Here is a 27,279-nt window from a genome sequence, read left to right as displayed (position 1 = left end):
TTTTAAAGTAAGACACTTTGGCACTCACAGCTCAAAGGGCAGGAGCGTCTGCCCTCTTGCCAGTGATGGCATAATTCTTTGAATGAAAATCAGCATCTTGGCACAATACACCCTTTTGTTGGAGCGTGAGCCCTCGAACATAATCAGAGTCCACTAGAACATTTCTTGCAGAGGGCCTCGTTGAGTGGAAATCTACTTAATGTGCTCTTGTTTGCTACTAAATAGCAGATTAACCCCCAAGGCTTAAACCAGCCTGGAGCTGTTGTAGAGTATTGGAACAAGGTGTCTACAGGGGCCCTTCCTCCTGTCTCTATCTTGTTCTTTTTGGTCCAATCTGTATTACCAGAAAGAGGGATCTTACACAAAAGGTCAGCAATTCTCAAGTCATCAGTGGAAAAACAGCCAAAGGTGCACGAGGCAGTTTTATATCAAGATGAGGTTGATTTTAGGAAGCCAGGCTGATTTTTACCATTTCATTTTGATGATTAAGAGCTACAAAATGTCTAATGTCAGGTCAAAAAAGCTTCCAGATTCATAAAGGAATAGTTCAGCATTTTGGGAAATCAAACTTTTTTGCTTTCTTGCAGAGAGATGAGGAGATTGATACAACTGTCACATCTGCACAGTGAATATAAAGACGCAGCCAGCAGCTGCTTAGCTTAGCGTAGCATAAACAAGGGGAAATGGCAAGCCTTGCTCTGTCCAAATGTAACAAAATCTGACTAAAGCTCACACATTATATGTTGTATAGTATGTTTTGTGTAATGCGGACACAAACCAAAGCATTAAAAGCTCATGTTGTCGTGTCACAGCGGAGTGTGCCGGACTAGTTCTTGAAAGTAACTAAAGTAACTGCTTCTGGCAAAGAATTAGTCCCGCACTTATAAAACAACAATGTGGCATTTTTGCACTTTTGTGTGGAGCTGTTTCCCCCTGTCGTTATGCTAAGCTAAGCTAACTGGCTTCATATATACTACTTATATCACTTGAAGACGCTCGAGATGACAGATAAGGGGGTTGTAATGTCATGTTGTTGCTGTCAGTGATTATGGCGGTGCTGTTTTTAATTACACACCGATGTGTTTGAAAGAGTCAAAACCAACCTCATGTTGCCCTAAAAACCTAATTGAGATTCATTAGGATCTGTGTGCTGACTGCTGTCAATGTCAGCCTCAGGGCGAGTCATTTATTTATAACCATGTTTACAGTAGGTGGTATATGCTTTGTTGTACAGTTCAATGTCAAATGCCCGTAGGTTACTGCAGAGTTTGCCTCGACACGCTGGGAAGGTCTCTGTAAACATTGTTCGGGTAATTGTCTGAATTTGACAAGGCTCGCTGCAACATCTGAAACAGGGTTTTCGCCATCAATTCATCACAAACCCTGTGCTGGTGTCTCTTTTTTTTTCGCTTTCAATAATTTTTCATGTGCCATTTTTCTGATAGGTCTTCCTTCATATAGTCCTTTTTACTGGAAATGTGCCGCCTAAAATGAGTGCTCCGAAGTCCTGCAATGTGTCTTATGAGAGCACAAAGCATATGGGAGAGTATTATAGGCCCTGTGAGCTTGGGGAGAAAATTGGCCATTTGTCTGTCACATTCAGCCCATTCTCCCATTACCTGTACAGACCCATTACAAGCTACAACCGTAATAACTCCTCATGATCTACGACTGCGATGTGGCAACCAGTGGGACACGTGGACTCGGTGCAGGAACTGGGTTTATGCCTATGTATACTGTATATTCCCCATGTGGTTTTTAAAGCTTTGTTTATTTTCTTTTTAAAAGCGCCGTTTGTTGAGGGTTTTCCTCGCTTGATCCCCTAATGACTTAAATTCTTAATGTCCGTGTTCTCAGCTGTGCCGTGGTCGTACCTCCTGAGATTATAACGCCAATGACATATTCAAAACCCCAGAACTCATTCCTTCTGCTCAACAGTTTCCATCCCCTTTCAAGTCCTTGCCACAGAAGGGGAGCTCATGCAGAAAGGATTTGCCCTATCCAAGTATTGTACCTGCTGTAAATGATAGATTTAGAGAGAGGCAGGAAAAACGGCCAAAAAAATAATAATCTCTTTGACGTAAGACATGACAAGTGAACAGACATAAAAAAGAAACCAAGCACACAGAAAATTGGATTTTCAAGAGTGCCTTGTCTCGCAAAAAATGACCAGTCAGAGGGTGTTAGTGAGGCAGACTGGCTTTCATTAGCCTAGTCATTTGGCATCACTGAACCATGAAGATGGCTAAGTGATATTATGTTAACCTCCTGTTTTACATCTAGAGTCGAGATTAAATGTAATTAGGTGGCTTTTGTACTTCCCACATACTCTTCTGGGTAATTGATGACTGACTGAAGTCATTTTCTGACTGTCTGAGCCATTGTTCTGATCTCAGCCCTGCTGTCTGCCGCTTTTACAATGATTGACCAAGGCTACAGACATCAGCTGGTTTGTTAAGGCTTTGACTTTGACCGCGGCCGCATCAAAAGGGAAATGGCGGGTCCCGTTTAGCAATTTATTGTATCTCTGCTCTGTTTTCAGCCCGGGGTTGGCTGCAAAGATGTGATGAATGTTGAGTTTCTCTATGCCGGCGCAAATCATCAAATGCATACAGAGAAAAGTGGAGCCAAACATTGAAGCGCTGCACCCCATGTATGGGTATGTTTGACCTTTAAAATTTAATTGATGGGCCTGATTCTGATTTACTGTGGCTGCAGGAAGTAGTTTCACAAGAATGTACATGCTACAGATGGTGTGCACTGCAGTTTTGTCACACATCTAGTGAAGGCTTCTCATTATACCATAATAGACATACTGTAGTTGGTTGCAGTTGCAGTTAGTGGCTAAATACTTACTAGGCTGGACTGAAAGACTGAAAGTAATTCAGTAACATTTTAGTCGAACTGTCAAATGTTGTTTTACAAATATACTGAATCCTTTCAGTGCTGCTGTATATGAGAAGAGTCAAGGTCAAGAGTTTTCACCCCTGGAGAGGCTCTCATTTGAAGATTATGTGATGGCTACAAATCATGCAGCATCACCCACATTAGAATAAAACGTGATGAACAGAAAAACAGAAATCCCCCCAAACTCAGGATAAACAACAGACCACACACACACACACACACATACACGTAAACACACACACACAACACGCAGAGAGCCGCAGTAACTAACTGTGTTTTACTGTGAGACAAGTCTAATAAACGATTGGATAATTATATTTGTGCAATTCCTAAATTAAATCTTAATGCTACAATACTATTCTTCTCACAAGAGACTTACATTCACACAATGTAACCAGAGGTGTCTCTGGACTATTTAAACCACATTGCGCAGTTTAGCAGTGATTTGGCGTGAAACCGTACGAGGGTGTAATTTCTACTGTGGATCGGTGCATGTATATATGTGTGTGTGTATATATATAGAGAGAGATAGATAGATAGATAGAGATATCAGGACCCACACTTATCAATGTAACACTGGAAATATTGCATTTGGACTAGGGTAAGTCAAGGGCCCTTTGTTCTATGGAAGCAGCAGTGGTCACATTTTCTAAGGTGTAATAGGCTCATGTTCAAGTGCCTTTCTGGTTCATTATTTTTAGACCATGTGTCTTTGTAGCCTCAAATTAATGTGAGAAAAAGTTTTGTCTTGTCGCCTGCTTTTCAGCTGCGTCAGGCAGCTGGCTGTTTGGATACTCACAGGTGAAACACATTCATCAAGGGGGAAATTTAGTCGCATTTTGTCCTGTCCCACCAGGTGTTAGGAGCCTTCGGTATCAAGGCTGTGAGATGTAACAGACAGTGAAGACAAAGCATGAACCAGAGGCAGATCAGAGAACTGTTGGTCAAAAACATCTGAGATTCTCATCTTATGCAGGAAGGACTGTTATTTTGTCAATGCCATAGGTTAAGGGAGAATGTGCGCCTAGCTGTGGAGGAGGTCATTAGCCAACCAGTGAAGGTGATGTCAGCTGGCTAGGAAGTGAACCATGCCTGTTAAATTCTAATGAGACAAAATCCTTAACAGCTGCTGTGTCCTACTGTCGTCCTCAAGGCAAGTTAAATCATGATTAGAAACTCCCAACAGAGAAACTCTGTCAGTTTATTGTCATAAATTACTGCTCGAGTAGGACGTTGGTGGGTTCTCCAATATTGTGCCCTGGTGTCATGAGTTGTCACAACACAACAAGCAGAACCAGGACATCATAGCATCAGTGTAGGACAATAAAAACAAATATCAATAGTGACACTGAAAACATCAGCACTTCTTACAATGAAGATGAACACATGCTGCATTTTAGGAAGTGGTTGCTTATTAATTCATAAAATAAAACCATAACCACATCACTTCTGTGACATCTTCACTTGCTGTTTGCCTCCTCTCACCAGCGCTTTGCTTTGTTTTCCTGTCAAACTGAGACAGCAACATTTTTAGCTTCGTTAGCTGTGTGGGTCTAACTATGACAGTGTCGGTCTATTGGTCACTGCACCACTTTGGTCCAGAATTAAATCTATTATGGATGGATTCTGTGAACTTTTGTCCAGGCTTTAATGGCTCTCAGACGATGACTCCGGTGATCCTCTGACTTATCCTCCAGCACCACCATGACGCTGACATTTATGGCTTTGAGTGAAATGTCGTAACAACTATCGGATCGGTAGCCATGAAATTGATGCAGACATTCATGTCACCCTCAGGATGAATTTTAATCACTTTGGCGGTACAGCGACAGTTTACAGCTAACTGGCAAATGTTAGCATGCTAACAGACTAGGCTGTGATGGCGAACAGGGTTTTATAGCTGCATGTTAGCATTGTCAGGGCTGCAGACTTTTAGTCTTTTTAACTGGTCTTTAGTTGGTCCAGGTTCTTGAATGTGACCTCAGAGTTGACACGGTGTGTAGGAACGGAGTATACACAACATATCAGTGGCTGCCGGCTAATCTTTCCTCCAGCATCTCTGCCCTGCTGGATGATGATGATGATGATGATGATGATGAGAGTAGCTTTGGGGCTAGAGAGGCAGATGGGCCCTCACCCTCCCTCCTGCCCGCTGCTGGTCTGACCTCCACGTCCCTTGAAAGCATGATACCTGTGAATACTCTGATTATGGCCGGGCCAGGCTGCACAGGCCCGCGACCCCTCGCTGTGCAGGTGAGTGTGGAGGCAGTAGAATGGACATGATTGACTCTCACTGCAAACCCTGTCGGAGAGCTGCATTCCAACAGGGAAAGACAAAGAGACAGAGGGAATGGGAGATGAGGGGAAAAAGAGAGAGTCTGCCCTGCATTCTCTGGCTAATTAAGTCTTATTATCCTGCACAACAGGAGGTACCTGAGAAATAATTGGCCACAGCGACAGCTAAATGTTCCAATCTGGAGGTGAAGCCAAAAGCACTGTAAAAGGTCACATGCCATTATGCATTTTGCTGATCTTATTAGTGCTGCAGTCTGTCAAAAGAGCCACCATTAATTCATAGGCAAAATACGTCCTCGATTAAAAATATTCCCCATCCCTTGATTCAAAGCCGGTCTTGTTTAGGTGAGGAAATTAAATTTTTTTGTGAGATTTCTGACCTGTTAGTCAAAGAGACAGTCCCCTCCAATTTTGGCTTTTATACCCACTTACTGAGGAAGGATTATGTCTCTTTTGTAGTGCTAATGCCAAATTGAATTATATAAGAGAAAGAATGTACAAAAATAATCGACCAAATTATAAAATAGATATCCTCACTAGCACATGACATTTGATGAATTTCCTTCTTCAAACACCCAAGTCCAGACATTATCTGCTGCAGCAGGGGCAGCCAACAATGATTCATGGTGTCTGGATGTATTTTCCATTCTAACAATATTACTTGGTGATTTCACAGCTAAACACCGTTAACTAGAGAGGAGGAAGTAATCAATGAAAGCAGCTGCTATGTTCAGTGGCTGCCTTGTTATGTTTGGTACTTTATGCAAGACTTCCTGTACTCTTCTCTCATTTAAGCACAGAGGTTTAGGTTAGATTTAATTTAGTTTTGCAAAAAGTCCAGGAAAAAAGGTTACCTTGACATCAATACACCTTTAGATTACAAAGCCTCTAAACTGAAGGTATGGCTCAATTTATACGCCTGCAGATGTTTATTTCATTTAGTTTTCATGCTACAATGAATGGCAAAATGTTCTTGTGATAAATGTCAATAAAGCAGAGCACGATGCAGCAAAACTGAACAAATTCCTGCAATCATATCCCACTAAACTCAGCAGTTTTCTTTGTGATTAGCAATGAATAAATATAGATGCTGTGCCATTTAAAACTGACGAACTTTTATTTTTAATGTAAAAAAAAATCTTATTTATTTAATTCCTATAATTTATTTGCGTTTATCACAGAATCCCAACTTTTTTGGAATCAGGGTTGTAATAAATATTAAAAAATCACAGTATAAAAGAGCGAGTATTCATCATTTTCAGATTGTCGGACTGCTTCCAGAAAAAATATCATTGACCATTTGATGAAACGGCTTGAAATTACTAGTTTGTGTGTTTGGTGTCTAAGACAGAAGTAATGCGACTTCTAGACCTCTGACTGATCTCTTTCTGATCTCTGATCAATAATGTGAACTCAAATGTTCACTTGTTTGACTTATTATGTTGTTTACTTGTTTATCACATCTTGCTTCCTCTTTTTTTTTCTTTTTTTTTTGCTAATGCTTCTTACCTTTGCACTATCCTCTTGCTGCAGTAACACTGCAAATTTCACTGTGGGATTAATAAAGGATTATCTTATCTTCCAGGGACTCACTCGGGATTCTTTCTGTTATTTCTTCTGGAGTGCTTTTCTTCATATATTCAGGAATTGGACTCATAAAACCTCTGGATTATTACAAATTTTGAATGAAACATTTTCAAATGATATTGACGTGTCTTTGGGGTGAACTCACGGTCTGGACTGACTCTGTTTGTGGAATCAAGCTGCCTTTAATATTTGCTTTCTAATGCATTTGTACGGAAGTGAAAAGTCAGACTGAACAAAGACTTGTTGTATGAGAGTGAACAGTAAAACACCGTAATTTCTTTTATCTTGAATGGCTAAGTGAGTAAAAGATGATCTGATTTCTAAACAGCATGAAGTTAAAGATGACACATTTCTTTCATATTTTGAGCGAGGTAACTTTTTTTAATTTACATTTTTTAGAGTTTTAAAATAACAAAAATGCAAATACAACTGAAGCAAAGTTTGGGCACCCTGCTTTGTCAGTGCTTGGTAACATCCCTTTGGCAATTATCAATGCTTGTAAAGGCTTTTTTTACCCAGCTAAAACTCTGTGAGATTGTTGGGCTGTCTTGCATGTGCTGCTCTTTTGAGGTCTATTCATAGATTTTCAATGATGTTTAGGTATGGAGGCTGTGAGAGCCACCTCGTGAGGTAGTCTATTGTGGATTTTGAGGTGTGTTTAGCATCATTAGAAGCCATCCTCTTTTCATCTTCAGCTTTCTTACCAACGACGTGATGCTTGATTGCAGAATTTGCTGGTATTTAATTGAATCAGTATTGCTTAAAGCTCCCCTGGGACACTGGCAGAGGTTGCAACACAAGCCCAAAGCATGATCGATCCATCCCTGTGCTCAGTTGGAGAAGGTTTTTTTTCATGAAATTCTGCACCGTCTTTCTCCAGACATACCTTTGCTCATTGTGGCCAAAACTTTCTATTTTAACTGCATCCGTTCGCACTACTTGTTCTCTGAAATCCTTCAGGCTTGTTCAAATGGTCATTTGCAAAGGAAAGGCTTTCTTCTGATGACCATGAAGGTCATTTGTGCTGCAAGTGTCGCTGCACAGTAGAACAGTGCAGGACCGCTCGAGTCTCCTGAAACTTTTGCAGTCAAACAGGGGAGATTGATTTGCCTCTCTACCGATCTTTGGAGCAGTTCTTTAAGTATGTTTTCATGACTTCCAGACCTCAGCTTCACCTCCACCGTTTCCATTTACTGCCATTTCTCATTTACATTACAAACCGAGCAAACAACTACCTGAAAACACTTTGCTTTCTCCTGCTTTGTGGGCATCAGTCGTTTTAATTTTCAGCTGCTTAGAGGAGCTCATGGCTGCTGATTGTTGGGACAAGGTTTGAGGAATCAGAGTATTTATAAAGCTTTGAAATTTGCATCACTTGGCCTTTCCTAATGATGATTGTGATCAAGCTATAGCCTGAACAAGCTAATTAAGGTCTGAGTTATTGGTAAAAGTTACCTGACGACTGAAATCTTTTGGGGTGGCCAAACTTTTGTATGCTGCTCCGTTCCTGTGTCTAAAACAAAAAATTTGCCTTAAAATGTTGAAGCTTGTTCATGCAACTGAATATAATGTGGTTATGCATTTGTCCCTCTGTGACGATGTGCCAGGAGCGCTGTTGAAGGTTCTATTGATGCATCAAGGCAGGGTGTTTTTAGGTCACCCATATACTGTCTGCAAATGCCTTTATGGGAAATCAAACTGTTTACAAGTGTGGACAACTAGCCCACTCTTGCATTTAGTGCAGTCCTCCTTCACTCCTTCACTGAGCCGCACAGACAGATCTTCATATCAAAAAACAGGAGTCTAAACTGGATATTTCAAAGAAATAGCCAAAGTGTGAGAGCTGTGAGGCGCAAACTCTTTGATGCTGAAGCTCAATAAATTTAATGTTGGTCAGTCGTCTGCCGCGGTTGTGTAGAAGTTTACATAGCGGTACTGTCACAGGGGAGCTTTAAGCAATGCTGAAGCAATATTTCAAATATTTTAGTCAAACTTTGATCAGAGCCAACAGTAATGTATCTCCATCTGTAAGGTCTCATCCTAAATGGTAAACGGACTGCAGCTGTAATGTGCTTTTCTAGTCTTCTAGTCCACTCAAAAGGCTTTACATTAGAAGCCAGCATTCACCCATTCACACGCATATTCATTCACTGGTAGCCAAAGCTACTGTGTGAGGTGCCACCTGTTCATCAGGAGTGATAACCATTCACACACACTCACACCCTGATGGCAGCTTCTGGAGCAGGTTCAGCATCTCGCCCAAGGATAGTTCAACACGTAGACCGTTTACCTGCCGTAGAGAAACTCAGTTTACAATATAGTATTTAATAATAATACAAGCTGCTTGCTATTCATAGCCTTTTTTTCTTACACTGACGATCAGTCTTTGTAATTCAAGATTTCCTCAATGTTTCATCATTGCTGTATTCTGAATTTAGAAGTTGTATTTTTCTGGTGCCGGCTGAAGGAGCAACTTTCACTTGGTGGTGGATGTATGTTTTCTGACTGGTTCACCAACATTTATATGGGTTGTGGAAACATTTATACCGGAGTAATTTATTTGTTGTGTGCTGTATTCAGTAGTCACAAGTGTCAGTCTTGCTCATCCAAGCCTATAGCCCATTATCCACAGCGGTTCAGCAGTGCCCAACCTTGATCCACCCTCACTGTGACCAGTCTCCTGCATTCAAAGACTATTACAGTCCACAAAGGAAATTCTTACTATGGGTGACTTCAGACCTACAGCTGTTATTGCATGGCTGCTTTGTCTTAGTTGTAATACAAAAGTGGTCGACCTGTTTCACAGCAGACATTTTGACTTGTCACGGTGTTAGAAATAACAATCAAGCGTCCCAGTAAGCCATTACAGTGTGACAGTGAGACAGCATGAACAATACCAGGACCATGAAACCGAAGCAGCTAAATGGAATTCAGCCATCATTAATGTCGTTATTTCCATCTGTGCTTTTCATACTGTCACATGTCAAAATGTCTTTAATGTAAAAAGGCCTGTTCCTGAATAAAACGGCTTAATTTCTTTATATGTTTTTTTATATATATAATTACATTTGTAAATAGCTAAAATTCACAAGTAATGTCAAACAAAGATAGATTTATTAATTGGCTTATTAGGTTTGCAACAATTTGGAAAAGAATAGTTGGAGAAAAACATCCAGTACACCATTACTTTATAGTGGTATCGCCTACAAAGTAAGTAAAATACACAGCATGCATACAGTAAAAACTAAATGATACACAGTAAAGTTTAAATGTCCCCTTATGAGGAAAATGAGTGAGTAAGTCCCTGTGGGGTTGCAGTGTGAGACTCTTTGTTACTGCTGTGAGCGAGTGTAACATGAATTAATCAGCAACTTGTAGCGCAGTGTGTTGTTATTTCACACGGAGCTTTGATGAACTGAAGGAGCCCTGGCAATACTTTTAATACAAAGGATTATTGCTTTCTTTATCTTTGCTCCGCAGAACAAAATAAGAATCGACGTGCATTCACAAACTGACTGAACAATATGAGGTGTCGTCAGACAGCCGCGCACCATGCTGTGAATAGCCAGATTTCGTTATGAACAACTGACCAAGACGAGGGTGTAATTCGAAGAAATAACGAGCGGTGCCCATCTCCGGAGTTTGCACAGAGCAGATGGCTGATGCGAAAGTTTACCAAATAGTGTAAAATTGATCCGTGTCTATTTGTGATTGCAAGGGTTCCATTATCGGGCGACCGTTTTGCAATATTTATGCTTTTCACCCCACGCTGCCCCTGCACCCCCGCCCCCACCGAGCCTCTTTGTCAGCCAATCATTCACCTGATGCTAATGACCAGGTGCCAGCTCTACTGTCCCTCAGATATCATGCCTGTAGACTGATGTATTGATCGGGCGAGATTGATCAGGGCAGGGATGATACAGCAACATTACATGATTTATTCAGGTTCTAATATCTTGCGTCAGGGCTGCCCTCTGGGAGATGGCTGTCTAGGGCCTGTGTACTTTCATCATCCATCCCGGCATCAGACCCTCTTTACCGATAACAGCCTCAGTTCCTCCAGAAGCAAGAGGCAGTGACTCCCCGTTTAGTAGTGAGACTGACTAGCTACACAAATCCCAACACCGTTTAAAAACTGATGCTTTTATATTGTGTATTATTTTGTCGATAGAGGACTGTTCTCCTTTCTGATTTGCATTCTGTGGATGGAAAACATTTAAAGCAACTGAATAAGCAGTTTTCCATCTCTCAAGAACAAGACAATCTTCCCTCTCAAAATAACCTATTAGTATTCAGCAATTTGTGATGCATTAGACATACTCACTACATGCCCGTGCTGTATTTATGCCATTTGTTTACAAAATCTCACAAAACTAAAGTACACAAAATCAAACTGTCTCCCAGTGGCGAGCAGAGAATTTACTCAGGCTTCATCTGGGCAGTGAGGCAGGCTGTTCTGCACAGCTGACAGCAAATAGTTTCAGGTTCACAACAACAACAGCAAAAAAAAAAAAAAAAAAAAAAAGATGACCACATGATGCCAAAGGCTCTTCAGTCAATTTAATGAGCAACTGAAACAAGTAGAAATGTTTTAGTCTGTGACCTTCATCAGTGTACCGGGATTCACCTTTTATTCCTGCCTCTAAATCACCCCGCACATTACGGCAAACACACTTTATACACACACATTACAGTCACGCTGAGACGACAGTTATCTCCAGGGCTGGAACACAGAAAAATAGGGAAAACAGCATGATGGGCTCTTCTCCAAAACTTTCTAAGTTTTAAAGGGCCAGTCCAATTTTTACACACAAAAGTTGGTTTTAGTTGTCATGAGCAACACTCAGCCTGCAAAAACATCTGTGTGATGTCTTGTTTCGCTGTGATACAAACAGGATGTGTGGATTTTGAAAGATGCCAGTGTTTACCAGGCAGGGCAAGTCTAATGAAAGATGCTGTTGAGTTGCATTATGGGAAATGTACTGTAGGCTCCAGTGTTTTTGGAGTTTGCCCCACGCTAGAGACCGGAAAATGAAAACAAACAATTGCCATACAAGCACAAGAAGAATAAAGCAAAGGAACAAAATTAATTTCCCAAATAATATACATGAATATACACTGACAATAAAATTGTATGAAATATCAAAAGTGGAGAATAGAATTCATCTTGAAAAGGGAGGGTTTCATTATAAGCTCTTCCTGAATTCACCTCACCTCTCACCAGGGACCTTAAATACATAATTGGCCTTCAACTGTATGTTTACTTCATTGGACAAATACAAATGAAGATTATTAAAGGAGACTGATGTCCTCATTTAATTGGAAAACAATGTATCTAGTTTAAAAATCCATCCTGTGTCATATCTAAACAGTGATTTGTCTGTTATTCTTTTTTATTTACTTCATTAGTTTATCTGATTGGACTGTACTCACTGATCAACAGAAAAAAGACCAGTAAATTAGAGAGATGGAACTGTCCCTGAGCAGAAAAAGCACGCAAAAAATAGAATAAAATGATCTTAATTATCATACAATATTATTATAATGTCTCCTATGAAGGATGGTTTCAGTACATCTATAATTGCCACTCCTGTGCTAAGACTTTTTTTCATTTTCCTCTCAGTCTTCTGAACGTTTTTCCCCAGCAACAGTTATTTATGCCATTGTTTATAAAATGTCACAGCCCTAATGAACGAGAAGTCTCCCAGTGGCTAGCGGAGAATTTGTTCAGGCTTCAGCGGGCCAGTGGTGCAGGCTGCTTGACACAGCTGGCAAGGGAGTGCACCCTGTTGTTCTGGGGGGCTTGAGGGCAGGTGAGCTCCTGTCAGAGTAGAGGATTGGTCGGGCCCATGATGCGTGTGGCATGTTGTTGGTGCAGCTGATGGGGAGGGGAAGAGGGTCAGCGGTACCTCCCAGGCTTCCCATCCCGGCCCCCCCCATCCCATCTGTCCTGCACTGACAGGCTGTGAGCAGAATAACAAGTCATCATCTGTCCAGTAATGAGATCCCCTGCTCAGCATCGAGATATCAAATGTTAACAGGTAGATGATGATAATAGTGCAGCCTCATCTGTAAGTCACTGTAATCACATGCTCGTCTACAAAGCACTCTAAACAATAATCATGACATGAATGAGGGGAAAAAGAATGATGCTGAATATCTCCAAAATGCAAGGACAGCAAAGATCTGCACATCACCACTGTGCTCTGTCAGTATGCATAGTGAAATTCTAAGTCACAATTGTCCAGGGGAGAAATTATAATTTATGAAACGTCCAGGAAAATCTTACTGTGTAGCAATAGTATGAGTGATGTGCAAGCGGACCAGACAATGAAATCCATCCAAGCTCAGCTGAAGTTTCTCTTGCAAACTTTCATTAAAGGGAATGTTCAGCATTTTGGGATACACAGTGTTTTTGTTGTTGTTTTTTGAAAAGTGACATGAAAAGATTGATGAAACTCAAATTTTTGTGTAAGGGCAGAGAGGGTGCTATTAGCCTAGCTTAGCACAAAAATCAGACGGAAACAGCTAGCCTAACTATTCCAAAGCGCAGGAATATGCCTTCCAAAAACTCTGAAGCTCACAAATTAACATGCTACATCTCATCTTTTAAATGTGTACATAAAGACAAATGCAAAAATGCTGATTTGTGGTTTTAGGGGAGTGCTACACCTCTTTCTTGATGAACAACAGTTTATCCATATCCAGTCGTGTCAGCAGCTACAGTGTGGGTTGCCAGATTTTTTCAGGTTTTGTTCTTGAACTGGCACAATGGTACCAAACCTGGCAACCTCGCTGTGATAACAATATACACATTTTTCAGCTTGGATAGAGCCAGGCTAGCTGTTTCCACTTGCCCCCACTCTTTATGCTAAGCTAGGGCGATAGCATTTTCAGACCTGTAAACCCTGTTGTCTTGTCAGTAGCCTCTCTCAAAATCACAAGTGAAGCCTAATGCGTCAGTGACGTGTAAATATCCTCTAAGTAGTACAACTACACAGACATGTACAGTGACCAGACATCCCTGAGTTCCAACAAATATCTGTACAACACTAAAATGTCCTTGTTTTCAACATTCACAACCAAATTGTCCCAATTTCAACCACAATTGAAATGATAATTAGATTACAACATATATAATTATAATCATTATACTCTTATACTCTGTACTTATGTAGACATTTTCATGTTGCATTTTCGTGTCAACAATGCAGCACACGTCTGATTTCAACACCTATTTGTCTGTATGTGTGTCAGTCAGTGTGACGTTGTCAAGGCTGTTGCAGCCTGTGAGTCACAGACAAGCATCATAGGCTATGACAGAACCTGTCAGCACGGAAAACGCTGCGTTCAGGGCATCCGTGGTGTTGAAAGGTGCCCTCTGTAGGTGTGCTGCGTGCTGAAATAACTGTCCCTCAATCATGATGATGACGCCTGTGCTGTATGCAGAAGCGCATGTGTACACATCAGGAGGACACTCAAGGGTCCTGGTTTGAGGGGTTGAAAATGAGGTCACCCTGCAGACATAAGATTAGCATCAATTTTCTCATCTCATTTACCAATTTGTTTTATTTTATTCTTTTAATTAAAAGCAGATTTGAATTTTAAAAAAGCTAACAGACCAGAGATCTTCACAGCCTCCTTTCTGACTGCAAGACTAATGAAAAATCTCTGTATCTTGTAGAAGTCAGTTCATCTCTGTGTCTTCAGGTCCAGCCGACTCTTAAATAGCTACCAGTCGTATTCCCTCTTGACAATGCCTCCTTGTCCTGCTGCAGCCCGCGTAGAAGACTTGACAACATGAACTCTGAAGAGAGGAGTGAGTGTGTTTTTTATTAAGAGACTGTGAAAAAGTAAGCTCATTTATTATTTACAATAAACTACAAATATTGTAGATGTTTCGCATGAACGGTTTTTTTGGACAGAAAAGATTCAACTGGTGACATTTAGCTTTTGTTCCACTTGCTTATGGGAAAGAGGGAATTTCTTTCATTTTTCATGCGGGGGTCAGTTCAGAGGACGAAAAAAAAACGCACTTTAGAAGGAGGAAGCAAAAGCTCGCCGCAGTTACCTGCTTTGCTGCTGTGACCTTCAGCTACAAAGGCAGATCCCTGCTATTTTGCAAGTCGATTATTGGGTGCCCTTTGTCAACAGTCAACTTTTTTTAATTCAGCGTTTAGATCAATAATTTTACATTTGCTTCCATTTCTTTTGTTCTCATGGGAGTATAGTTGCCAGTCATTCTGGAGAAATCATTGATATTCAACTGGTGACAGGAATAAGACACGTTAATGCCCTTTTGCTGTTCAGAAACATATTTCAAGCCTCTGGAGGAGTTATGGCATATGCACGGCTCCTCTAGCTCCAGCAAATGACACAGTGGTCACATTTATTGTTTACCTTTTTTCTCTGTTTTGCATATAAATATCAAGGGTGCGATGAGTAATGTGTTGCACTGCCGTATAAAGCAGAATGCTGTGTGTGGACTTGAAGAGAAGTGATCCTCAGGGCTATAAAAAAATCACTGAACCCTGCTCTTTGCACTCATGTGCAAAGCATGGCAATTCCTCAGTCCACTGCACAAGCTTCCCATATTTTTCTCTTTCCTTTGAGCAGTGTGTTCTTACATATACAGAAAAATGAGTACCCATATGGTCCTTCAGAAGATAGTACAACCTTAATAATGAGAGCTCTCATTGGGCGGCGGAACCTCTGACTTTCATCTACTGTTATAATATGGTAGCAGAATTTGTGCTCGCAAAGGCTGAACTAAGCTACTGAACCACACCATGTCCAATCTCAGCATTAATGCAAGCTGATATGTTACCTAGCAAGCCACACCAGTCATTTCAGCGTTTTCATAGTGATGAAAGCCGCAGTGAAACTCAAGTGTTCTGAATTTGCAACGAAGTGGTGAGTGAATGCCTCCAAACGCCTCCTCTCTGCAGGATCAGGCTGATCCAAAACCTAAAGTGAGCAGACATTTAGGCCGTGCGGGTTCACATGAGCGCAGCTGTGGTTTACTTTGATCATTCAGTCTCACCGCGTGTGTGTAGTCGTGCTGTTTCACCATTTGATTTACTGATATGCAAAATTTCAAGCCTTCCACTTTCTTTTAGCTTAGCGACTGGACGTTATTTTTATTCTACTTATGTCTTTACCTCAACTTTTAAGCCAGCTAATTGGTGGCCTGTTGCGCTTCATGTACTTTAAGCCCTTTGTTCACTGTAAATATTGACAACATGCTCATGTTCCCACCTTTCACCACCTCCTACTGAACCATTGCTGCTCACTGCTTTTCTAGTTAAGAAATTCACAGGTCAAGAAAGTAAAACAAATACTTCTCCTATTAGATTTGTTCTGGTTTGACTCCCTCACAAACATGATGAAAGACATGTCCAAATATTCACAAAGCAAACGGAGAAGAAAAAGAAGAAAACAAAACGCCCAGATTCAATCCAACATGGGGCCTAGATGTGCAAAGATGAAAAAATCCAAATAAATAAAACAAGTATAAACAGCATGTAACACAGGCAAGGTGTTATTCATGAACAGTGTTTTTTTATAGACTCAGCTGCAGTTATACAGCCTGATCAGAGTTCAGATGATTAATGGCAAGAAAACCAGATCTGACAAAATCACATGTGAGTCACAAGTGGTAAAATTTCAGTCGTGCATTTTGTAAAAGAAACCATATTAAAATGGATTCATAATGTTATCTCTCTGTATTTGTGTAAAGTGAGCAGCATGTGCACTGCTTTTTGCCGCTAAACCTGTTTGAATCTGTCCCTGTGTTTCATACATGAATGAATGAATAATTCTTAATTCTCTAAAGGATCCGAAACTTCAACATCATTTCGAGGTTAACTGTTTACTGTCTTTTCTCTTGAACTTGTGAAAGACTGAGCCTTTCGAGGATGCCTTTTTTTTGAGCATTCCATCATATTCAGAATAAGCGTTGATGTTGTAAATGTACAACAATCAATGCACCGCTGAGGTCAGACTTAAATATAATAATACAAATATTTTGCTGTTTTCAATTGAACAATGATTTCAGTGTATGTATGTGTATATATATATATATATATATATATATGTGAGTGTGTGTGTGTGTGTGTGTGTGTGTATATATATATATATATATATATCGATTGCAGCAACAGCAACAATACAAAGAACATATACAGTACCATGCCTGCATTAACAACACACAATTCGATGGGCATGTACTACCTTGATATATGTAGTTCAGTGAGTTTAGCTCTGTGCAGTGATTGTACCAAGGAATATGCTCTTTAGTGCTAGTGAAGAAGAGATGACAAAGCTTTTGTTGAAGCCAGCCCTCTGCTTGCTGACTGTCCTGTATTTGTGTGAAGGGAAGCAGAGTAAAGCGGGAGCAGTGGTTGGAATCTGTTACAGCTGTGCCTGCTCTCTGTGCACGGCTTCAGGAGGGGAGTTTAAATAAATCACCAGCGAGGAGACCAGTGTTTCTGGCAGCTGTATGTGAAATTTTGGGGACTGCGTTCAGCTTGTGATGACGAACCAGAGCAAGAATGGCGAAGAAGCAGATAATAACATGTAACAGGACCGGTGCAGTAGTTCCATGCACCATGACTTGCTCGAAGTGACTGTGACGTGACCGTGACTTATTGACCTGTCATGGACAGAATGGCTGTCATCATCGCTGAAAGTCGGATCTTTTTGTGATTTTGCATGGGTCAGATATGACCGTCAAATAGACAGCGAGGGTAGGAGGAGGGTGTTGGTGTGGCATCCAGTGGGAATTCATTTTAAAGCTTACATGGTGATGAGGGTGCAGCCAGTGGCGCCCCCAGAAAGTTTTCATAACATTTTGGGTTGGCACACCAAAACTAAAAGTCGCAAATGAATTTCAAATAATTCTATTATGCTGCTGTGGTATATAGACGAGCTGAAATGCGGCTGTCTGGCTATGCATTCGTTATTTTCTTTCACGTGGTCCATTGTGCCATTGTGCGCCGCGCTCTTAATCATGGCTTGTTTATGCACATCCTCGTGCATAAATTTCTTGGGGAACAACTTTTAGCTCAAAGAACTGAGGCTCAGGAACTGCAGAAATTGCCTTCACAGCACAGTTACACTGAATAGCCCTCAGTGTGCAAAGCTATACCCAGGAACCAGACCGAGCAGGTAAATCCAAGCAAACTCTATGATGTTGATTTAAGTTCAACTGTAACATTAATTTCAGTGATGAAAGGTGTGCATGAACAAGATGCACCGCTTAACTGTTTAAACATGGGTTCCTAACCCCAATCTTTATCTTATAACATGCACTAGGTAAGAGACAGAGAGGCACAAAATACAGAGACAGTACAATGAAAGGCTTTGTGAACACAGACATTAGTGACTTAATTCATTCAAGTGCCACTCAGTACATTTCCTCATCAGATTGTGACAGTTTAATCTAAATTTTCCTCTCATTGAGCGGATATCTCTGGTGTTTGCTCAAGGAAAAAAAGAGCAAATATCAGCCCGCCGCCTGCAGCCGCCACAATTACACACCTTCAAATATGAAACATCGAGAAAAACAAGAAATACAATATTTTGTGGCTTTTATGCAAATATGACATTTCCCCTGCCGGTTCCACAGAGCCAGATCCCCTGTTGACCACAGATACCTGCCCGTGTTACTGCTGAGGCAGCAGCAGCCTCTGTTGCATTGAGTCTTCATTATTTGATATCAACATATTAATACGTAGCTGTCAAATAGAAATTACACACAGGCAAGTCTAAAAGTTGAGCTGCTTGTGTACCAAATCTGTGGGAGTATAAGTGTATGTCCAATCTATTGGTGCACAGGACTATCTTGTGGCTGCACCTTCAGGATTGAATTGCAGTGCATAGCAAGCATTTTTTTATTCAGTTTTATTGAGGAGAGATTGAAGCAAAGATATAACGTAGTCCTACATACAAAATAACAATGTATCTTAATAATAGTAACATTTGCTCACTGTAAATGTAAAAACATGCATTTTCCTGTTTGCCTCTTCCTGTTTTATTGATTCACACAATCAATAAAATTCCTGAATTGACTGATAATCGACAGCTGACGGTTTTAATTGCATTTGTTATTTGCATTCAAAGTAGGAACTGCAGCGCTCAGCCAAATGATGAATTAAACTATCCTGACCAGCAGCTTTTTGAAGGACATTTGCCATTCTCCAGCATTTTATCATATTGCAATAACATATAAGACATTTCAGAGCAGATACACGAACAGGAGATCATCCCAAAATAATATATATAATAAAATCTATATAATGGTCAATTGTAGTTGAAAGTGTTTTTTTAATGAGTAAGTTACTGTTTGCTTGATAATTAAATGCACAGATATTATGTAAGACATTTGTATTGGAAGATTCAAGATTATTCACTGTGCACCTGCACTTTTTCATCAGCTACAACAAAGCTTGTTGGATCAAAGATCCAACCAGTTTATTTCTATCAAGTTAAGGTTTTGATTTAGAATATGTCAAACCTACTTACAAGCTTTTTCCAGAGCTTTCAATGGCATCTCACGGTCTTCCTCAGTGGGTAGGCTACACTACGTATTGAACCGTTTAAAGCTCAGTGAACCCAACAAAGACCACAAAGGGAAAAAAAACTTATTTGGAAAAAATATAAAAATGTAATATTTTATATTACATTAAATTATATCACAAAATTCTAGCTGCAGCATTCTTTTATGTTTTAGATAATTTTCCTTGGTACTTATTTTCATACATGTTTTTCTGTACGAGCCCTGTTGGAGGGAACTTCAGATCTAAAGATTTCATTGCCAACGACTGTTCCACTGCAAATGTGCTCATGACAATAAAGAACTTGAACTTGAGTTCGAGCACCAGTGAACTGCACACATGATTCATCTACTGTTCAGGCTTTTGAAATCTGCTTGTGCACAAAAAAAACGAAGATAACTGGCATTCATACTCTCAAGGACATGCACTCTTTAGATTTTAAAGAACCATTCGCTCCAAGCTATACTTGGGTTTAATGAACACTGTGGCCTCCAGGGGCTGCTAGTGAGGCTTTAAGACTTCAGGTCTTTAAAAATTAGTTTCATAATTAGTCTGCTTGTTTTCGGAGTGAGAAGCTGTGTTTTCTAAGGCTAGAAAGATATGGAAGGTAGTCCCACACGTTTTCACATTCACAAACATGCATCAAAATGTTGCCACGAGCCTCCTTTCTCTCAAAATGTAAAACTTTAACCCACAGGAAACACTTAAACTTAATTTATACATTTGAAGAGCACTGTCATTAACTGCCATATTAACAGAAGGCTAAGTCCTTCATTTTTCCTCTTTAAGTTTCTACCTTAATGTAATAGAATAACACTGCGTAAATATTTTCCATATCGTCATGTGTAGGTATTTCTGCTGTGCCTCACAATGTACAAACCTAAAAGTTATCTATTATCCGGCTCACACAGGTGTATGACGTTTGGCTTCTCATTAGGAGTCTTGTGCAAAGCCAGATTTCCCGCTGATGTTGTTCAGCTGCCCCTTGAAGGCACAGAAGGTAAAAGCTCAGGAGTTTCACAATTGGAGCAGGATAATTAGAGATTTTTAGGTTCCATAAAATGCATCAACTGCAGCAAACACACCCAGTTTCATTTCAGAAAGTTTTGCCTTTTCTAGTTGACAACTATAAATTAATTCTGCTCACCAATGTGTGAAAATAAAATGCCGTATTGATTTTGATTAATATTTCAACATGTGCTGTAGTCTCTCTTATATAGCCACTTACTGGCAAGAGACCAGCAGAATAGCCATCATCTCAACATTTCCAGGAACTAAGGACATTAACTGTGTTGCGTTTGGGGGAACCAGGGTGTAAACTGAGTGCCTTTGCCATAGCTCCTGGAAGAGTTTGCAGGGCTCAGCAGCTGTTTATTGCCATCTTTAAATTTTCCATCTTTTGTTCAGCTCTACCCAGTCGTGTTTTCACTCAGTGATCATATTTCTTAGAATCAGGTTTAAAGGTGCAATATGAAAGAATTGCTGGAGTCCAAACAAACTTCAAACAAACAGGGGGCAGTATATCACCAGAGTAACCGCTAACTATAGCTCCCATTCCCTAGCTAGCTCAGTTAGCCGTGCAGCTAGTGGTCCTATTATCGCTAGCTGACCGTGCCTGGACTGGGAGCTCAGACGACCAAGCAAGAGTTTGTGTTTACACTGCTGGCATGTGAGCTTTGGACCACCAGGAGGAGGAGGTCTGCAGGCATGGGCCAGGGGGATCCACCGGGTACTGCTGGCGGCAACCAGCGCCAGAATTGGCAATGATGCAACGTGACTGAGCTCAGCAGCCTCCTAGCGAATACGGACTCAGCCTCCGAGACAGACGGAAGCCAGTTTGACGACAGGGAGTACTGTACGGAGGCAATTTACTACGACTGTGACCAGGACTCTGACTCCGGACACTGCAGGTGCAGGTGGGGACAGGAGGCAGCATAGGCCTGAGAGGGAAGTCCCACCTCAAAGCCGGGAATAGCTAGCTAGCATGCTAACTTCAGTAGATATCTCTGCAACACAATACAGAGACATGTTCGGCATAACATCAAAACTGGTATTTTGTCGCACTTGGTTGAGAATTTTGAATTTTATAAGTTCATTTTTGGATGTTTTAACCTGAAACTCTATATATATTGCACCTTTAAACTATGCTGAATTGTATGCATGAAAATGTCCACAAACAAAGTTTTTTCAATAACTTGAAATTCAATAACTGATTAGTTAATTTCTTTTGGTTATCAAAATCAGCCTCTTTAAATTTCGGACCGCAAGTTAAACGTGTCTTAAGATGCTACAGTTCAGTTTACATCAAAGCAACAGCTGACCTCGGAGACGTCCAATAGGTGGAGCTTTTGGACGAGATGATGAGGATGACGTCCATATGCAACTTATAGTGGTACAACCTGCCTCTCCATAAACAGACCAAACACAGCAATTTTAAACCTCCTCAAACATTTTCATTCGCAGCTCAGTCTTTTATGTTAAAAGGAGAAAAACACTTGATTTTGCAAACCGCATATAGTTGTGATTCATACTATTTATGGTTGTGTTAGAAGTGACCTACAAAGCCCTGTAAAAAAAAAAAAAAGCCTTGCTAATGTATTTGAATGTTCCTGCAAAATGACACATTATTGACAGCGACAGAAATAACTTGAAGGTCAGCGACATTCAATCAATTGTATCTAATTTTTAGGGCATCAAACACAAAATAGGCCTGGGGTTTGGAGTGTTATTGGCTCTGACAAACAAACATAATGCCATCCACTCCTGACCACGAATGGTTTTCATGTGCCAGATGTGCCTGCGTGTTTTTTTATTCACATTTGGTATTTAGTCATGGCGTGGACTGTGAGCTTTCATTTCCTCTGTGCGACTGTAAATAAGCCCAGCATCCTCTGGGAGTGACTACATAAAACACTCTTTGGTTAGCAGACCTCAGTGGCTGCCAGAGGCATAGCTAAAACATGGGCCCTTCTCTCCTATCAAGTCAGGGCAATATCCTCGATATCTCTGTTTATCTAGAGGAAGAACACGGCATCACAAGACAATCCTGCTTTCAAGAAAATGTAAGAAATAAAAGGTCTGACGAACTGTAATGACAGGCAAAAGCAGGCAGTCTTTACATTGTTCTGTCCTAAAAGGAGGTGGTGTTTTTAAAGCAGCCAAAGAGCTCAATTATACATGCTTAATCTGATTTAGACCTGATTACTCTGAACATTTAGTGTTTGATTATGCATTAATTCTCCTTTATTTACAGCAGAAATGATGATGTTTCGCAGGTCAGCGTCATCGAGAGAGTTGTTTTGGAGGGTAGGAAAAAAGCAGATTTATTCTGTATCCTTATTCGTTCTGCAGTTTTGAGTAATCTCTCCTTTCTGATGCTCCCTCGGACTTGACTTGGCACGTGTGTTTTGGAGCGGTTGAATTCACTTTTAAATATGCCTTTTCTCTGGAGGTCTCAGCCCCTTGTGATGTGACCCGCATGACTAATTCCATTTAAAGGGGAATAACATGCATTAGGGCTCTCACTTTTCTGCCTCGCATTTGCATAATTTTGTTTGGCAACTTGGAAAAGGGCCATTAACAGCACTAAGACACACACTGTAAAGGATAGGGACAGAGGGAGATCAATACTTCATTTCAACATCTTTAGCAGCATCAGGGTCCAGATCAGGAGGCATTCACTAATTCAAATTCGTGCAGGAGTCTTGTGATGCTACCATTAGTTCCTGATAAGAAAACGGCGTCGTACTGCCTCTCTTAATCTCTGACAGACACGTCCGCTCGATCAATAGTCTTTTACTTTTTTGTTGCAAAGACAAGATTGATTGCCAGGAGTTGCTTGTGCTCAATTCCACTTCTCGCACTCCTCATTATTGTTTCAATTAGGCATTCTCGGGAGACCTTGTTTGGGGTAGCATTAAAAGCGGTGACCCCCCTGTGGTTCACATCAAACGCCGGATGTTTGGCAGAGCAACCTTTGACACCAACTTTATTCAGGTCAAGGAGTGGGAGCACCATCCAAACAAGTGGATTAAGCAGGTGGGGGGGCTGTCAGCAGGAAAGCGCATGGATGACCGGGGAAGTTGCGACTCGCGCCAGTGAGGAGGAAATAATCACAATGTTACCTTCTCATGAATTATTAAGTACCCTGTGCCTATTTTAGTCCGACTCAAAATGCTGCATTTTCATCCGCGGGTCTGAGGCAGTGTGCAAGGGTGTTTTTTTTTTTTGACAGCTGTATTACTGCTGATAAGCGAGACTGTGTGAGCTGATCAAGTAGTGAGACAAGCGTTCAGAGCAGTAGCAGCACAGCAGCAGCAGCGCTCTAGTCACTAGGAGCCGTGGCGGCAGGAGCAGCAGCAGCACTATCAGTCACAGCAGAGGCAGCAGCGGCAGCAGCAGCAACAAACTCTCTCCTGTCTTTTTCTCTTCTTTCCGGAGTTGCTTCCTGCTCAGAGGACAAAAGCCAAGGAAGTGGGAGGGAAGTGATCCAGGGCTGATAGCTGCCATCAAAAACAAAACCAAAACGCAGACCTGGCTGCCCCCATGCCTATCGAATTTGTTTGCAAAATCAAATTTGCAGAGGAGGATGAGAAGCAGAAAAGCAAGCAGGATGGGGACAAGGAGAGCCTGATCGAGGAGAGCTGCACACCTCCGGCTAAGGACTTGGCCGGGTTTGCTAACTCCTGCTCCCTTCATGGGATTAACCACATCTTTGTCTCTGGTCGCCTGGGCATCCGGCAGACTCTCTGGGCTCTTGCCTTTTTGACATCGCTGGCGCTGTTTCTGTACCAAGCGGCTAAGTGTGCCATCTCATACCTGGAACACCCTCATGTCACGGCTCTGAACGAAGAGGCGACCCCAGAGATGGTTTTCCCCGCTGTGACAATCTGCAACATCAACCGCTTTCGCTTCTCCGCGCTCACTGATGCCGACATCTACCACCTGGCTAACTTGACAGGTCTGCCCCCCAAAAACAAGGATGGGCACAAACCTACTGATTTAATGTATCCTGCCCCTGACATGCAGGACATCTTCAACAGGACGGGACATCAGTTAGAAGAGATGCTCATGAGCTGCAATTTCAGTGGGCAGAACTGTTCAGTCGAGGACTTCTCTGTGGTGAGTGAAAAAGTTTCTCGAAGTTCTGTCTTTGCCCGACTCTGTGGCAATCATATTACATTACTTCATCACCATTTACGGGCTTCATGGAAACTTTTTTCATCCAAAACAAGTTCAGTAAAAGTAAAACTTGCACATTTTAAACACTTTGAGCAACCGTGCATACGTGACTTTACCAGACTCGTCCCGTTCACACAAAACTGCCAATAAGCATGAAAGCAAAATGAGCACTTTAAGGCGAGAGGGATTGAAATTCTCTTTGTGCTTGTACTCATCTCCAGGGGCCATGTGGTTCCCACGATAACATTTCTGCATGCAAGATTCATAGCGTTGGCTCAGCCATTGAGCTGCATCTCTCCTCACTAAGTTCCAAGCAGCAACAGTGTTTCTCTCCAGCCGTGTGTCTCAGCCTGTAGAATCTATTATGTCAAAGAACAAAGGCTGCTCCTGAAGAAGAAAAACAGAGAGCTGTCATGTGTGGTTGTATACTTTTTCGAAGGCAAACTGTGCTTTAATGCTGCCTCCGACTCCAGTAGCTGAGAGTGCATGGCAACAAAATTGTCATCGAAAATAGCCGAGTCTCTTCTTCTCTCTTTTCCATCTCCCTGTCGCTCCCCCTCTCTCTTTCTGACATTGCAGAGCAGCTGCCTCACTCTCTCTCTCTCTCACCCCCCCCTCTCTCTCTCCCTCTCTCTCTCTCTGAGCTCTTGTACCTTTCAGGAGAGGAAGGAGTAATGCTTCTTCAACGTTGTATTTCAATCTTGCTGCTGTTAAGATTAAATATTTAAAGACAGACATACATGATTTTTGCATTAGCCAGATTGACTAAAAGGAATGGAACAATTTCCATGAGAGTGTGTGTGTGTGTGTGTGAGAGAGAGAGAGAGAGAGAGAGAGAGAAAGAGAGAGGGAAGGATCAGGTGAAAGAGGGAGAGTTTGTGCCTGTGTTCTGTGCACTATTTATTAAAGGCACTGTCATTGCAGGAGATGGATTTCCCCATCTCTCCTGCAGGAATAGGAATATGCAATTGCTTTAGTGATGATAAAGTGCAGGTGTCAAGTCTTAATAGGGTGTGTTGAACATTGATATGCTCACCTTCCTGAGACCTAAAGATTCTGTCTTATCACGGGGATGGCGCTATATTACCTCTGATGTGCCAAATTACAACAAAGAAATAATGACATTTCACTGCTTCTCATTCGACTTCTCTAACAGCGTATTCAGATATTTATTCTCCTCTGTTGTCTTTAAGGCTGCCTCCTCACACGGAGACGGAAAAATCACCTGTGACACGAGAATGGATCCCCCTCCAAGAAATTTTCTCAGTTGTTTTATCAGGCAACAGAAAATGTCATGCTCCTCAGGGGCGCTGCAAAGTTTGACGAAATTCACTCTGAAGCAGCAACATGACTCGAAAAGTTTGTAATGTGCTTCTAGCATGTTTGACGGTGATGTCCTCTGACACTTTGACACTCAGTCCTCCCTGAGTAGTGAGTACATTAATTAGCAGACAATTCTGACATCCAGGAAATGTCTGTCCCATGTCAGTCTATGAACCGTCCTGTAGCGCTCGTTGGACACTGGGTGACTTCACCACAGATTAAAATCCTTATGAAAGTTCCCTAAGCTGCTGTTTCCTCTCTGTCGGCTATGTGATCTGCATTTTCGGGGACTGTCAGTTAGATTTGTTACAGGCTACTTGCTGCCTCCACGCATGACAAATCACTTACTCCGAGTCCTGGTGGGGAACAGGACTGGGGAGCGCTTAGGGAGGAAGGACTGGGAGTAGTGGACCAGGCAGGAGAGCAGAGTGCGAGTGAAACACGCATTCAGTTCCTCTGTGTTCGCCTCAGTGTGTATTTTGTAACTACAAATCGCACATCATTTGTTACAGCAAGAAAGCTATTATTACAGGTGATGCGCTATTAATCACGTGCATACATGTGCAAACCCACGTACACATACATGCAGAAGTCTCCTGCGCACATTGGTCATTATTCTTCCTCTCATAGGGCCATCCTTCAGGATCGGCTTCCTCTAATGTGTTTTCTTTCGATTGATCATTCTGGGAGCTCCAGATGTTTTATTTTGGTATTAGCAGCATGGATGTGGGGCTCTTGGGGAAATTGCATGATGAAATATAATTGCAATGTTTTTGGACATTTTAGCTCTTCTGTAAACAGACCATGTTCTGTGCAACAGACCTCTGTTCAGCATTTTTTCTTTTATTCCACAAGGGAAACAAGTAACTGCTCATACTTTTGTTTCTAATTGCATCTGAATGGTGAATTCAGTCAAAAGCCACAATCTTAAATGCGTGCTTTAAAATACTTGAATCTAGAAGAAAAAAATCAAATGTGTAAATATTTTTTCCGCTGCATTTAAAGTCATTAGCTTATAACAGAAAATCATCAATTGGCTTCCATGTATTCGCTGTTCAAAATAGTTTTTAAAAAGTACAATAATTTGGCTGCTCTAATTTAAGTCAGGAAAATACATAACCACATAGCAGAGAAATGTGTTTTCCTCTTTCCAGCGTCGTGGACCGGCATGATTATTTTACGTAGGCAATAAGGCCATTCTTTATAATTAAAGATTACATTATTGACTTGGATTAATCACAGAAGATAAAGCTGATTCAACAAGCCATGAATAAATAGATTATTTTTCTTCCAGTCTAACTCTGAATAATTGTTCATCTATTGTGTGGTGCTGTCGCAGAGATGAGCAGCGAGCCCTTTGGCTTTTTTTAAACAGAGCTCTGAATTGGTTTGCTCTGACTCTCAGCTGTGTTTGCTGCTGCATTATCAG

At 41.3% G+C, this 27,279-nt stretch overlaps 1 protein-coding gene across 1 annotated transcript in view; it reads left to right on the top strand.

Moving 5' to 3' along the window:
- Positions 1 to 23,891: 23,891 nt before the first annotated feature.
- asic4a (acid-sensing (proton-gated) ion channel family member 4a) overlaps positions 23,892 to 27,279 on the top strand; it is a 77,224-nt gene continuing 73,836 nt past the window's right edge. The window contains exon 1 of the mRNA XM_041950922.1: positions 23,892 to 24,467. Coding sequence (XP_041806856.1) covers positions 23,892 to 24,467 — 576 coding nt within the window. The remainder of the gene's footprint in view (positions 24,468 to 27,279) is intronic.

The sequence above is a fragment of the Chelmon rostratus genome, chromosome 13 (genome assembly GCF_017976325.1).
Source record: "Chelmon rostratus isolate fCheRos1 chromosome 13, fCheRos1.pri, whole genome shotgun sequence".
In the NCBI taxonomy this organism is placed as follows: Eukaryota; Metazoa; Chordata; class Actinopteri; order Chaetodontiformes; family Chaetodontidae; genus Chelmon; species Chelmon rostratus.
The sequence above is the reverse complement of the archived record's forward strand: the minus strand, read 5'-3'. Positions and strand labels throughout refer to the sequence as shown.